This window comes from Macaca nemestrina, chromosome 2, assembly GCF_043159975.1.
Source record: "Macaca nemestrina isolate mMacNem1 chromosome 2, mMacNem.hap1, whole genome shotgun sequence".
Lineage (NCBI taxonomy): Eukaryota > Metazoa > Chordata > Mammalia > Primates > Cercopithecidae > Macaca > Macaca nemestrina.
In genome coordinates, this window is record NC_092126.1 from 111,568,525 (window position 1) to 111,583,795 (window position 15,271).

At 46.3% G+C, this 15,271-nt stretch overlaps 1 protein-coding gene across 5 annotated transcripts in view; it reads right to left on the reverse strand.

Annotated features, from left to right (window-relative positions):
• Positions 1–215: 215 nt before the first annotated feature.
• The window catches only part of LOC105480393 (cell division cycle 25A), a 32,194-nt gene continuing 17,138 nt past the window's right edge, over positions 216–15,271 (reverse strand). For all 5 annotated transcript variants that reach the window (XM_024792487.2, XM_011739188.2, XM_011739186.3 and 2 more), the window contains 6 exons: positions 10,293–10,391; positions 7,623–7,685; positions 7,428–7,526; positions 6,091–6,221; positions 2,390–2,501; positions 216–2,143 (listed from right to left, as the gene is read on the reverse strand). In XM_024792487.2, coding sequence (XP_024648255.1) covers positions 2,003–2,143; positions 2,390–2,501; positions 6,091–6,221; positions 7,428–7,526; positions 7,623–7,685; positions 10,293–10,391 — 645 coding nt within the window. In that variant the 3' untranslated portion in view covers positions 216–2,002. The remainder of the gene's footprint in view (positions 2,144–2,389; positions 2,502–6,090; positions 6,222–7,427; positions 7,527–7,622; positions 7,686–10,292; positions 10,392–15,271) is intronic.

Sequence of the window (15,271 nt, forward strand, 5' to 3'; positions counted from 1 at the left end):
TGGATTACAGGAATGAACCACTGCAGCTGGCCACAGGCACGCTTTTTATGCGCCCATTTCATCTTGCAAATCAATCTGAACCACAAGTTTTTGGACTTAGAGAGCTTCTTGAGGAAATGTGGCTATCCAAAACAATAATTTTAGCTAATGAGGTCCCAGGACCTTAAAGGGAAATGTAATTCTCCTTAAATCCATCAAGAACTAGGCAGAGAGCATGGGTTCAAGATCTTTTATTTTCAGAGCTTCCAACAGTTGGTTAGTAATGCTAGCTAAGCTGGTATAATCTGAAGGCCATCCCACCTTTCTCTTCAGGCACTCAACCAACAGAATCTCTTTCTTACGAACAAGATCATTAACCAGTTGGAATCTGTCTCAATGCGCGTGTAGGAAGAAGTCCTCTCCCCCACATTTTTCCCAACAAGATTGTTTTATAGCCAAATGTAACTCAAACCCATAACACAGCAACTAGCCATCTCCAGTATCACTTGATTCCCACCCCCCCACCCCAAGAATAGGAAGTTGAGGTAAGGGGAGAGACTGTCTCGTTTTAAGAAAAAACTGCCTACACCTCAATGAAGCCGTGATGGTAAGGAGGCTGGCACCAGAGGGTGGGGATGAGTAGGCACTGAAACAGGCCTCTCTAGAATCAACGAAGTCAGCCCCAGCTCCTTGGATGAGGTGCTCTTTTGAAATCCCCACGTCTATGGGGTTAGATAAGGGACAACCGGTGATGATTCATCACTCCCTGTCTCTCAAATTAAAACATGATAAACCCAGAAAGTTTTACCTTCAAAATCCACCAAGCTCCCTCCTGAGAAAATTCTATCCAGTCATGTCCATGCCAGCACCCACTCCCTTCTCCTAATGCCCAGGGCTTCCAGCCCCTCTCCTCACCCTTGGGTGGCCCATCCAACACTGATTTGATACTTTGACTCATAATATGACCATTTTTAAAAAATTAGAAAATAAAAGCTATCAAACAATATCACAGCAACATAAGGAAGACACTCAGTGGACATGCTCCTCCCCCATCCTGTGGAGCCCACCCAGCCCCACCCCCCTTCCCTGGGAAACCTATACTGCAACATTCCAGCACTGAGCCAGGGGTGGCCCTGGACGCTGCCTCAAGTGCTTTCCTGACTGTGGCTCCTATACCAGCCAATGTCATGGAACTGGGGTGAGGAAGAACAGGGCCACATCTCCCACCAAATTGATCTCAGTGGCCAGTGGTGGGTCTGGGAGATTTAGCTTATGTCAGGCAGCCAAGCCTGGGTCCAACGCTCTCACCAGGACCTCAGTTCTTGGCTTAAATAGCAGCAGCCCCAGTACCACAGCGCTTCCTGGGGGTAACAGAGCACCTAGCTTTCTGTCCCATAACTTATAACAGGTTTATATTTTCTTACCCCCTTCTTTTTCTTTTTTTTTTTTTTAATTAAAAGCCGAGGTAGTCCCTGGGATAATAAAACCCTACCTAGAATGGCAGTATTTCAACCTAATGAAGCAGTAAAGTAAGTCTCCAGGAGTTAGAAAAAAAATAAAATAAAGTGATTGATGAAGTTGAATAAATTAAAGGTATGGATTATCCCACAAAGACCTTTCCTTCCCAGGTTGTCTTTGCTATTTGGCCAGCAGCATTTCTGTCTGTGTAACTTCTCTACTCCCCTCCATCTCCTCTCCCCTCATGAGATGGCTGGAGCCCGAAAAGGCCCCGGCTGCTTCATCCCACCGTGGCTCAGAGCAGCTTGACGCAGTGCTCAGAACTGCATTGTGGCACAGTTCTGATATGGACGGAGGACGTCTAACAGGGACAGAAGAGGCGTAGCCAGCAGGATTCCCTGGGCTCCAACCTTGGGAGTGTGGGAGGTAGGTTTAAGGCATGGAAGTCCCAGGCCCCCTCTCCAAATGTCACACAGCTGGCCCCTTTGCTTAAGTTTCTCTGCAGCAAAGAGGGTAAAGGGGGACGGAGGGAAGCTCGGGCTGCTGCTGGGTGGTCCTGCCGCCCTCAGAGCTTCTTCAGACGACTGTACATCTCCCTCTTGCTCTTCTCCCCTGCCCAGGTCCGGCTCTTGGTGCGGAACTTCTTCAGGTCTTCTTTAAAGTCCTCATGGTGCATGGGCCGGTAGCTAGGGGGCTCACAGTAAGACTGAGGGGACAAGAGAGAATGAGGTTAGAGTACACCTGCCTCACACTCACAACCTGGTTTCCTCTCTGCCTAGGGTTACAAGGCTGAAAGCGGCCAGGCAGACCTGGGCGGCCAGTTCTACAGGGGCTTTCTTTGTGTTCAGCAGATACCCACCCCCTGGAAAGAAAGTCATGACCGCCAGATAGATCCATTAGTCTACCACTGGGGTAAGGGGAGGAGGGATGCTCTCCACAGTCCCAGTCTTACCTGGCATTTCATAAAGAACTCCTTGTATCCCCCCTTCAGGACATACAGCTCAGGGTAGTGGAGTTTGGGGTATTCATTACCCAGGCGATCTCTCTCTCTCACGTACCGGCACCTAGTCAGGGGAAGGAAGGCCAAAGTAGGGTTAGCTTTTCCAGCACAGAGCAACACCCAGGCAACGCAGTCAAAGTAGCAGTTGTGGTCTAAGTCCCCCTTATACACATCTTCCCAACTTTACATTTATTCTTAGAAACAATCAGTGCTAAGTTGCAAGTTCCTGGCCACGTGAGCAGCATTCACAGCCAGTGCCAGTAGATGGTCTCTTCCCCAACTTTCCTTTCTCCAACAGTCCTAGCGTCTGAGTCCGGCCCAGCACCTTCACCACCAGTTTGTAGCAACAGTTTCACTATCTAAGCCAGCTTCCCCTTACTTTCTCCACCCCAGCCTTCTCTTCAGCTAGGCTCCCTCACTCACCTCCTTCTACCTAAGTGGGCTTCTTTCTGTGCCTTTTAAGGAGGCTGAACTTGCTCCTGCCTCAGGGCCCTGTTTCTATCCTCTACCTGAACTGAACGGTCTTCAATATCCAGCCAATGGCTGCTTACTGCCTCGCCCTTGGTGAAAAAGCCCAAGACCCCAAGTCCTTCAGAGGCCTACAGCTCATCACCCCTACTGCTGCTCTGCCCCTTGTTCATCCCACGTGAGTCCCTGCGGCCCCACTACTGTTTCTCCAGCCTGCCTGGGAGCTCCCACCACTGGCCTTATTTTGCTCTGAAGCACCTTTTTTGTGAGACAGAATCTCGCTCTGTCACCAGGCTGGAGTGCAAGGGCGTGATCTCAGGCTCACTGTAATCTCTGTCTCCCGGGTTCAAGCAGTTCTCCTGACTCAGCCTCCCGAACAGCTGGGACTACAGGCGCGTGCCACCGCCCAGCTGATTTTTGTATGTTTAGTAGAGACGGGGCTTCACCATGTTGGCCAGGTGATCCTTGCGATCCATCTGCCTTGGCCTCCCAAAGTGTTGGGATTACAGGAGTGAACCACCGCGCCCAGTAACCTTTTTTTTTGAGACGGAGTCTCACTCTGACGCCCAGGCTGTAGTGCACTGGCACAATCTCGGCTCACTGCAACCTCTGCCTCTTGGGTTCAAGGGATGCTACTGCCTCAGCCTCCAAAGTAGCTGGGATTACAGGTATCCGCCACCACGCCTGGCTAATTTTTGTATTTTTAGTAGAGACAGGATTTCACCATGTTGGCCAGGCTGTTCTTGAACTCCTGTCCACTCTGAAATGTAAGTTCCATGAAGGCAGAGATTTTTGGTCTGTTTTGTTCACTGCTCTTCTCCCTCAATATCTAGAAAGGTATCTGGTACACAAGAGCCAAGAGAGTATCTACTGATTTTCTCTTGAAGCTCAGTGGTTTGGGGCCTACGGTAGCTGCTCTAGTCATGAGGGATGGGCAGCAGCTTCCTCAGCAGGACGTAACTTAAACCATTTGCCTGTGGTTAAAACGAGTTCAGCTGGGCACGGTGGCTCACACCTGTAATTCCAGCACTTTGGGAGGCTGAGGCAGTGGATCACGAGGTCAGGAGTTCAAGACCAGCCTGGCCAAGATAGTGGAACCCCGTTTCTACTAAAAATACAAAACAATAGCCGGGCGTGGTGACAGGCGCCTGTAATCCCAGCTACTTGGGAGGCTGAGGCAGGAGAATCGCTTGAACCCGGGAGGCGGAGGCTGCAGTGAGCCGAGATAGCGCCACTGCACTCCAGCCTGGGCGACAGGGCAGGATTCCGTCTCAAAAAAAAAAAAAAAAAAAAAAAAAAACACAGTTCACCTGTGATTCTCAAATCTTTCCTCAGTGGATCAACAGAAAGCCAGTGATGGTGAAACTCAAGTGGGGAATGAAGTGTAAGGGATATCTGTAGATGGTAATATAAACATGCAGCTTGCAAATGCAGAATACAGAGATGGGGCGTTGTCTGTATATCCAGGTGAAGTTTTAATATGGTATAATAATGTCCTTTATATTAGAGGTTGTTAAAGAGGAAGATGGGGAAATGAGAGAATTGAGAGAATAGCATCTTTTGAGCTGGGCATGGTGGCTCACACCTGTAATCCAAGCACTTTGGGAGGCCAGGATTGCCTGAGCCCAGGAGTTTGAGACCAGCCTGGGCAACAGTGAGACCCTGTCTCTACAAAAAATATAAAAATTAGCCAGGCATGGTGATGCATGTTTGTGGTGATGCATGTTTGTGGTCCTGGGAGGCTGAGGTGGGAGAATCACTTGAGCCTGGGAGGCAGAGGCTGCAGTGAGCTGTGCTCCTGCCACTGTACTCCAGCCTGGACAACAGAAACTGACCCTGTCTCAAAAATTAAAAAAAAGAGAGAGAACAGCATCTTTTGTGGGTTTTAAAAAAATTTATATGTATGTGTATGTGTGTCTAGTTTGTTTCAGGCCTGTAATCCCAGCACTTTGGGAAGCTGAGGCAGGTGGATCACTTGAGGTCAGGAGTTCGAGACCAGCCTGGCCAACATAGCGAAACCCTGTCTCTACTAAAAATAAAAACATTAGCTGGGCATGGTGGCATGCGCCTGTAGTCCCAGTTACTCGGGAGCCTGAGGCAGGAGAATTGCTTGAACCCGGGAGGTGGAGGTTGCAGTCAGCCGAGATCGCACCACTGCACTCCAGTCTGGGTGACAGAGCAAGACTACATCTCAAAAAAAAAAAAAATCTGGTGAGTGAATAATTCCATTCATGAATGACCATCCTTTGGAGACAGATGTTTGAAGGACTTATGACAGTCAAAAAGTGTCAAGTTCTACTGTAGTTGCCTGTGTGTAGAGCATGTACATACAAATGTGACAAAATGTTAACAATTAATAAAATCAGGTGAAGTATATGCAAGTACAACCTCTGTGTGTGTGTGTGTCTGTGTGTGTGTGTGTGACAGAGAGACAGAGTCTCACTCTGTCACCTAGGCTGAAGTACAGTGGCATGATCATGGCTCACTGCAGCCTCAACCTGCCAGGCTCAAACGATCCTCCCACCTCCTATTTTTCATAGAGGTGGGGTCCCACTGTGTTACCGAGGTTGGTCTGAAACTTTAGCAAGTGATCCTCCCTTGAACCATCCTAGTTAAGCTGCACTCTCTGTCCCACCTCTCTGCCTGTCCTCCTGTTTTCTTAGCATTTATATGGATCCCCACTTGGATCTCTGCTGCAACAGGGTCCTTGTTGGTCCTGCTCGCTGTGGTATTTATACTGTACTGTGCTTTACTGTAGTTACATTTTTATTGTCAGAGCCTGATACATACCAGGCTTACAATCCTTTTAAAATGGACACAATGACTGATGGGCAGCTCTTTGCCCCCTTTTTTTCACCCTGAAATTGGTAATAATATCAAGTGTTTCAAAGCATCATATCATATCAGGTCTTCACACTTTTCTGGCATTTGCATAAGGAATGGTTACTTTATACTTGAAGGAGGTCACATGAACAGTAGCCTCACAGGTCAGACTAAGGACAGTCGGGGAGACTGGAAGAGCCAAAGTTCACCTCAGGATAAAATTACATATGAAAATGGCTTGTTATGTGCAAGAGACTGCTTGATATGCTACAATATGCTCCAAGTGCAAGCCACAAACCACCATGTCCCACAAAAGCAACATGGAGCCTCTGCCCCAGAACCCAGTTCCATGCAGCACTCACATGCGGGGACCTCTCTCAGAAGAAAACTCGCAGTGAAATACAACAATGACACGCTTGCCATCAGTAGGTACAATGGGCTTCTTCAGTAAGAAGTCTTCAACCTCTTCTTCCATGTGCAAGTTCACTGCACCCTATGAAGACAACAGAGACCCTTGGAACCTGCATGTTTCACACATGAAGTAATGATTCAGCAAGATGTAATGATTCAACAAAAATGATCTTTAAGTCCACAAGACCAGTTTGTGATTTTTTCAGTTTTTCCGGCTGAATAGCCCAGTAGACCATCTGGCACCTGTATCTCAATGGAGCTTTGAGGGTCCGTACACATTTGTCATACAGTAATGCACATGGGGACTGGAAATGGGCAATTCAAATATGACTATGGTACACTTTATAGGTAGTTTTATAAATTTGGGGATTTTCAAAAGCTACAAGACAATGGCAAACAGTAACATCGTATTTAACGTACCTCCTTACTATATTTAAACACTATTAATTGGGTAAAGCATTAAAATGGCAGGCCAGGTGCTGTGGCTCATGCCTGTAATCCTAGCACTTTGAGAGGCTGAGGTGGGCAGATTGCTCAGGAGTTCGAGAACAGCCCAGGCAACATGGTGAAACCCCGTCTTTACTAAAATAAAAATTAAAAAAAATTTAGCTGGGCGTGGCAGCGTGCGCCTGTAGTTCCAGCTACTTGGAAGGCTGAGGCAGGAGAATTGCTTGAACCCAGGAGGCAGAGGTTGCGGTGATCCGAGATCATGCCATTGCACTCCAGCCTGGCGACAGAGCGAGACTCTGTCTCCAAAAAAAAAAAAAAAAAAAAAAAGATTAAAATGGCAAAATCAGTTCCTTTATTCTTGGGAACGTGTGTCCCAACACGCCCCTCAACCAGGCAGCCTGCTGAACAATCAACTTTGGAGGCATCACTAAGCCTGGCACAGACACCGGGACATGTTGCCAGAGATGGGCTTCTTCTCGTCAGGAGCCCTGGGGTGCTCAGACATTGGTACCCAAGCCTCTTAAATGCTACGAAACCCATTCTGATCCCCTTGAATGACTTAAACATCAGTGGGTACCTCCTACAGGTGCCCTTGATAATGATGGTGTGAGGGACAAACATGAAGAGTAACTGTCGCACAAGGTGGTAGAGAGTATTGCAGACAAGGGAACATTCGTTAAGAGCACCCGGAATCAAATGCCTTCCACGCTCACTGCATTGTTTCAAAATTCTAACAACTAGCATATGAGCTAAGCGGCCAGGTGTCACTGTCCTCCCCACTTTAAAACCACAGATCCTGTTTAGGGCTCCTTCTACAGCAAGTCTCAGGAATCCATACCTTGATGTGGCCTCCCTCATATTCATATGGGTATCGACAGTCAATGATAACAAACTCTTTAATGAGGTTGGCAAACTTGCCATTCAAAACAGATGCCATCTGTTGAGAGAAAACCAAGGAGAATCAACTTTGACCATGAGGAAAAACTAGATTCAAGTACCTGATGTGTGGTAGGTTCCAAAAGGATGGACTTACAATTTCTGGAGAGATGTATTTTAAATCCTGATGTTTCCCAGCAACTGTATGAAACAGGTAACCCTTAAAAAGAAAAAAAGATACTTAGAGAATCTGAAAGCCCATATAAATTCACACTCACACTGTTTGTCTGGCTGGTAGGAGGCACCTTTTAAAAAACAAACATTAATGGCCAGGCGCAGTGGCTCACACCTGTAATCTCAGCACTTTGGGAGGCCGAGGCTGGTGGGTAACCTGAGGTCAGGAGTTCGAGACGAGCCTGGCCAACATGGTGAAACCCCATCTCTGCTAAAAATACAAAAATTAGCCAGGCGTGGTGGCACGCACCTGTAGTCCCAGCTACTCGGAAGGCTAGAGCGGGAAAATTGCTTGAACCCGGGAGGCGGAGGTTGCAGTGAGCTGAGATTGCACCACTGCACTCCAGTCTCAGTGACAAGAGCGAGACTCCGTCTCAAAAAACCAACCAACAAACAAGCAAACAATTAGTTAGTACACACTAGTTACTCTTCTAGTTACTTCATTAACATCTTGATATTTAATTTTCACACAAACCAATAAGGTATATTATCCCCGTTTTGGGCACCGTATTCAAGGTTACCTAGCTAGTAAGGCATATTTAAATAAAGAAACCTCAGGTAACCTCATTTTCCTCCTGCTTTTGTCAAGAATCCACATGTCAGTAGTTAGAGACTGTGAACAGCACTTAAACATATAGATTTCACTCATTTACTGAGCACCTGCTATGTCCAGCATGGTGCGAGGCACTGGGGATAGGAAAAAAAGAGACCTAGCCTAGCCTTGAGGAGGAAGATGCACACATTAGCCATTACTCATTAGGGCGACTGGCTGAGTCAAGAGTTCATCTATCCCCATGCACAGGCCCATTAAGACAAACATAACCAGGCCTCAATTCAAGTCGAAAATTCCACTGAGTGTGATGGTGCATGCCTGTAGTCCCATCTACTTGGGAGGCTGAGGCAGGGGGAGCACTTGAGGCCAGAAGTTCGAGGCTACAGTGTACTATGATAGCATGGGCGAATAGCCACTGCACTACAGCCTGAGCAACATAGTAAGACCACATCTCTCCCTGCCAAATAAGAGAAGGTTCCAAAACTGAGGATGCAGCTGGGTCTTTGCTTGTTCTCTTCATTCTCCTTGTTCCTTCGAAACCCATTTAGGCTGAAATATCAACGGCCCAAGCCCATACGTTTCCCAACCCCCTAGCCAAGACAAACCCTTTTACTTCTCACGGACTGCTGTTTATGTTTACACCTCACTGAAATTTATTTCAGTCTACCATGTGGTACATGTAGTTCATGTCTTACCTCTCCAACCACATGCTAAATTCTTTGAGGGAAGGAACTGGGTCTCATTTCGGAATTTCTGCCTAACACATAAGTGCTTCAATAAATGTTAACTAAATTAATGAATAAAACATTGATCTGGGCCGGGTGCGGTGGCTCAAGCCTGTAATCCCAGCACTTTGGGAGGCCGAGACGGGCAGATCACGAGGTCAGGAGATGGAGACCATCCTGGCTAACACGGTGAAACCCCGTCTCTACTAAAGAAAAATACAAAAAACTAGCCGGGAGAGGTGGCGGGCGCCTGTAGTCCCAGCTACTCGGGAGGCTGAGGCAGGAGAATGGCGTAAACCCGGGAGGCGGAGCTTGCAGTGAGCTGAGATCCAGCCACTGCACTCCAGCCTGGGCGACACAGCGAGACTCCATCTCAAAACAAACAAACAAACAAACAAAAAAAAAAACAAAAAAAAAACCACATTGATCTGGTAACTTTCAAGTCAAAATGTGATTAAAGAAGCTGCTACTGACACATTCCCTGTCCTAGCCTTATATTTTACTGCAGCCAAGCCTTCATGTAGCGTATCAGGCTATTAGAAGATCTTCCTCTAGACTTTCTAGAGGGCCTTTTCCCTCAGTGGCCAAGCTTCTCTGAACAATGGAGAAATTCAGTCTCAATACTGGGCCTTCTAAGATAACCTTTCAACATGCAGACTTGTAGTGAGGCTACAGATTTATTTCTGCTTTATACTATCCTGCTAATTACTGTTTTTTTTTTTTTTTTTTTTGAGACAGAGTCTGGCTCTGTCGCCCAGGCTGGAGTGCAGTGGCCGGATCTCAGCTCACTGCAAGCTCCGCCTCCCAGGTTCACGCCATTCTCCTGCCTCAGCCTCCCGAGTAGCTGGGACTACAGGTGCCCACCACCTCGCCCGGCTAGTTTTTTGTATTTTTTAGTAGAGATGGGGTTTCACCGTGTTAGCCAGGATGGTCTCGATCTCCTGACCTCGTGATCCACCGGTCTCGGCCTCCCAAAGTCCTGGGATTACAGGCTTGAGCCACCGCGCCCGGCCTAATTACTATTTTTATAGTAACACAGTTCCCAGAAAGCCTGGTCTTCAGGTTATAATCAAGGTGGTTGGTGGACAGCTCCCCACCTAAAACTGCCCATCAGCAATAGCAAGATCTACAGTCTCAGAAACCAACATATACCCGATCATGAAAACTAAGTTTGCTTCCCCACCTTTAACATTCTTTAACTGTGTCCTTTTGGAGGCACGCCAGGAACCACCCTGGGGAGGGAGACAGGCTGAGTGGGGTTCTAAATACCCACACTCACTCCTACACTTGCCAGAGCAGCTCTGCTTGCAATTACCTTGGAGAAGTCTCCTATAAGGTCCCTTGGGTCGTTGTCCAAAATGTTTTCAATGGTTCCTTTGGGGGAAGATGCCGGGGATAAAGACTGATGAAGCGTCTGTAATGAATCAAAGGTAGAGAATGAGACAAGGGCTCTGAATGGAACTTCTGAAAACATTCACTTGGAGCATGTCTCGAGGAGACTGAAATGTTAATGCCTACATTTAGTAAGAAGTTTTTATTTTATTGAATCTGGAGTGAACAAAAACGAATGTGGGTTATTGACTAGGTCTCCTATTATTCCAGTGTCTAACTGAATTGCTCTGAAACTAAATTATCCTTCCTTTTTTTTTTTTTTTTTAAAAAGGGGGGGGCCAGGTGGTTAGGCTGGGTGCAATGGCTCATGCTTGTAATCCCAGCACTTTGGGAGGCCCAGGTGGGTTAATCGCTTGAGCCCCGGAGTTCCAGACCAGCCTCGGCAAGGCAGGTGAATCGCTTGAGCCCAGGAGTTCCAGACCAGATCACACAGCAAGACCCTGTCTACCCACACACACACACACACACACACACAAGCTGAGCATGGTGGTGTGTGCCTATAGTCCCAGCTACTTGGGAGGCTGAAGTGGGAGGATCACCTGAGGCTGGGGAGGTCAAGACTACAGCGAGTGGTGATGGTGCCACTGCACTCCAGCCTGGGTGACAGAGGGAAACTATCTCCAAAAAAAGAGAAAGAAACAAGGGGGGTTAAAACTAGGACTAAGTGGCCGGGCGCGGTGGCTCAAGCCTGTAATCCCAGCACTTTGGGAGGCCGAGACGGGCGGATCACGAGGTCAGGAGATCAAGACCATCCTGGCTAACATGGTGAAACCCCGTCTCTACTAAAAAATACAAAAAACTAGCCGGGCGTGGTGGCGGGCGCCTGTAGTCCCAGCTACTCGGGAGGCTGAGGCAGGAGAATGGCGTGAACCCGGGAGGCGGAGCTTGCAGTGAGCTGAGATCCGGCCACTGCACTCCAGCCTGGGCGACAGAGCGAGACTCCGTCTCAAAAAAAAAATAAAAAAATTAAAAAAAAAAACAAAACTAGGACTAAGTTTAGAAAAAGTATGTCTTAGCTTTTTTTTTTTTTTTAAGACAAGTCTCGCTGTCACCCAGGCTGGAGTGCAGTGGCATGATGTTGGCTCACTGTAACCTCCGCCTCCCAGGTTCAAGCGATTCTCTTGCCGCAGCCTCCGGAGCAGCTGGGACTACAGGTGCGCACCACCATGCCTGGCTAATTTTTGTATTTTTAGTAGGGACGGAGTTTCACCATGTTGGCCAGATGGTCTTGAATTCCTGGCCTCAGGTGATCTGCTTGCCTTGGCCTCCCAAAGTGCTGGGATTATAGGTGTGAGTCACCGCGCCTGGCCTATGTCTTAGCTTTATTCAATGAGAAGAGGAAGCCAGCTGTTAAAGGGATAATTTGAGCAAAAGGACAATATGTGCAATACACAGAACCACATCAAATGTTTTAATCCATGAATTCCTAATTATTATTGAAAAACAACTATAAGTCTTGCTTTCAACTTTGGAAGATGCTTGGTAGGGCATTATTTGGAAACTGACAAATAGAGATCCAATATTCATCCTGCCTTTCCCAAGGGTAACCACAGTGTTTGATGAGTGTAAGTTTCTCTTTATAGATATATTCTAGCTAATTAATGAGGAAAGAACATAAAAACTGCAGTATCATCTTTCTGAAACCCTAGGGAAATGAAGTAAAAAATCTGGGCAGCAATCACCAATGGCTGCCCGGCACATTATACCTCCTGATCAAAGTAGACAAAATCACCTATGTGATATTCTTGCCAAACAAATAAAACTGGAATTCAATCCATCCTTTCCAGAGTTAGGTTTTTAAGGCAATATAGGGGATGGAAGACAATGTCTGAAGACCCCACAGGACTATGGGAACCTTTGCAGGACAAATGACTTGAGCTCTTCAACAAATAAAAATATGCAAGAGGGAAACAGATAGAGCACTGAAATCTGAAGAGTAAGAAGGCCTATTGACCAACTACAGTGTATAGACTTTATTTGGATCCAGATTTTAACAAACTATAAAAGTGCTTAGGAGACAACTGGGGAAAACTGAACCCAGACTGGATATTTGACATTTGATAATAAGATATTTAGCTCTGCCGGGCGTGGTGGCTCACACCTGTAATCCCAGCACTTTGGGAGGCCAAGGGGAGAGGATCACTTGATGTCAGGGGTTCAAGACCAGCCTGGCCAACATGGTGAAACCCGTCTCTACTAAAAATATAAAAAATTAGCCAGGCATGGTGGTGGGCGACTTTAGTCCCAGCTACTCGGGAGACTGAGGCGGGAGAATTGCTGGAACCTGAGAGGCGGAGGTTGCAGTGAGCGGAGATCGAGCCATGGCACTCCAGCCTGGGTGACAGAGTGAGACTCGGTCTCAAAAAAAAAAAAAAAAAAAAAAAGAAACAAACCAGAAATTTAGCCCTGTATATGTTTCTATGAGGAAAACACCCCACAAACTCAAAGTATTTTTCTTATTCCCTCACCCAACAATAGCAGAAGACAGAGACTTCTGTTACCCCCAGATATGAGGGGATTTCTCCCTACCAGCAAGCAAGCAAGCAGTTTTGCAGTGGATAATAGCTGGGTGTTGTCCAGTTCAATTCTGACACTATCTACCTGGAGAGTGTCAGATCAGGAAGTTGAGGGCCCAGTTCTCAAAACCGCACCACCCTTCAGACACCAGTTGGGCCTCTGGAACTTCTGATCTACGACCACCAGCTTTAAGTGGGGGTTCCCATGATCCTTTCTTTGGCTTTAATTTGCCAGAAGTGGCTCATAGAACTCAAGAAAACACATTTGCCAGTTTATTATGAAGGATATTCAAAGGATACAGAAGAAGAGATGCATAGGGTAAGGTATGGGAGAAGGGACATGGAGCTGCAACGCTCTCCTTGGGTGCCCCAACCTTCAGGAACCTCCATGTGTTCAGCTACCCAGAAGCTCTCTGAACCCTATCCTTTCAAGGTTTTATGGAGGCTTCATTACACAGAAATGATTGATTAAACCACTGGCCATGAGTGATCAACTTGACCTTTAGCCCCTCTCCTCTCCCTAGAGATTGGAGTATGGGGCTGAAAGTTCCAACCTCTAATCATGTCTGTCTTTCCATTGACCAGTCCCATCCTGAAGCATACATCAGCATACAAAAAGATATGACCTTGGATATTCCAAGGATTTTAGGAGTTATATGACAGGAGAAGGGGAGGAAGACTAAACATATATTTCGTAATATCACAGGTATGATAACTGTACTCAAGCAATGCTTGACATATTCTCCACAACGAAATTTAAAATACTTTATATTTAAAATACTTTAAATTTAAAATATTTTTAAAAATTAAAATATATGAAAATAAACCAAAACATGAGGGCCAACATATATACATAATAATTATTAACAGTATTGTTTTATCCAAGAAAAGTTTTACAAATATGGAAATAAAAAGGTCAATCTCTATTATGATAAAAGAAAATGAATATTCTGGCCAGGCGCAGTGGCTCACACCTGTAATCCCAACACTTTGGGAGGCCAAGGAGGATATATCATCTGAGGTCAGGAGTTCAAGACCAGCCTGGCCAACTTGGTGAAACCCCGCCTCTACTAAAAATACCAAAAAATTAGCCAGGTGTGGCAGCGGGCACCTGTAATCCCAGCTACTCAGGAGGCTGAGACAGAGAATTGCTTGAACCGGGGAGGCGGAGGTTGCAGCGAGCCAAGATCCTGCCACTGCACTCCAGCGTGTCTCAAAAAGAAAGAAAAAGAAAATGAAACCTTTTTTTTTTTTTGAGATGGAGTCTCACTCTATCACCCAGGCTAGAGTGCAGTGGCATGATCTCTGCTCACTGCAACCTCCGCCTCCCAGGTTCAAGCGATTCTCCTGCCTTAGCCTCCTGAGCAGCTGGGATTATAGGTGCACACCACCACGCCCAGCTATTTTTTGTATTTTCAGTAGAGACGGGGTTTCACCATATTGGCCAGGCTGGTCTGGAACTCCTGACCTCGTGATCCACCTGCCTTGTGCTCCCCAAGTGCTGGGATTACAGGCGTGAACCACCGCACTCGGCCTGAATATTCTTAAATATTGATAGATACTGTCTGACATGTATACAATGTAAAGTTTCATAAATGTTCTTGCCCTTATAACCCAGAATTTCATTTTTAATTAGAAATAAAAGGAAAATCAGGGGAAGGGAAATTCTAAGTGTCCAGAAGATTAGATTTATTCAATTATTTATAGTATACTTGAAAGTTGAAACACTATCAGCCAGGTGCACTGGCCCGTGTCTGCGGTCCCAGATACTTAGGAGGCTGAGGTGGGAGGACTGCTTGAGCCCAGGAGTTCAAGCCCAGCCTGGGCAACACAGTAAGGCCTCTTTTCTACAAAAAATTTTTTAAAAGATTTTTTAAATTACCTGGGCATGGTGGTGCATGTCTGTAGTCCCAGCTGCTGGGGGGCTGAGGCGGGAGGAGTGCTTGAGCCCATGGAGGCTGTACTGAGCTGTGATTGTGCTACTGCACTCCAGCCTGAGCGACAGCACTAGACCCTGTGCCCCCCACAAACAGAAAGAACAAAAACCAAACAAGTCTCCCCAAACAAAAATACTATGCAGCTATTAAAATATTCTTTTAGAACAATACTTTAAAGAGAAAATGTTCATAAAGCATTAATAACAAAAGCAGATACGATAAGGCAGTAGGCCTAAATGTTTTCTTAGCTGTCATCTCTCTAACCTTTTAAAACTGCAATTTACTTAAACCTTTTCATGCCACAGAAAACACAGGCAGTTCACCATTTTATAATGCTTAATACCAAACCTCAATATAAGGACAGTGTAATGAAGGAAAAACATACAAATAAACCAGTGTTTTGTGTGTCTAGCCACGGAATAAACAGAATAACATAAAGGACCACAGGA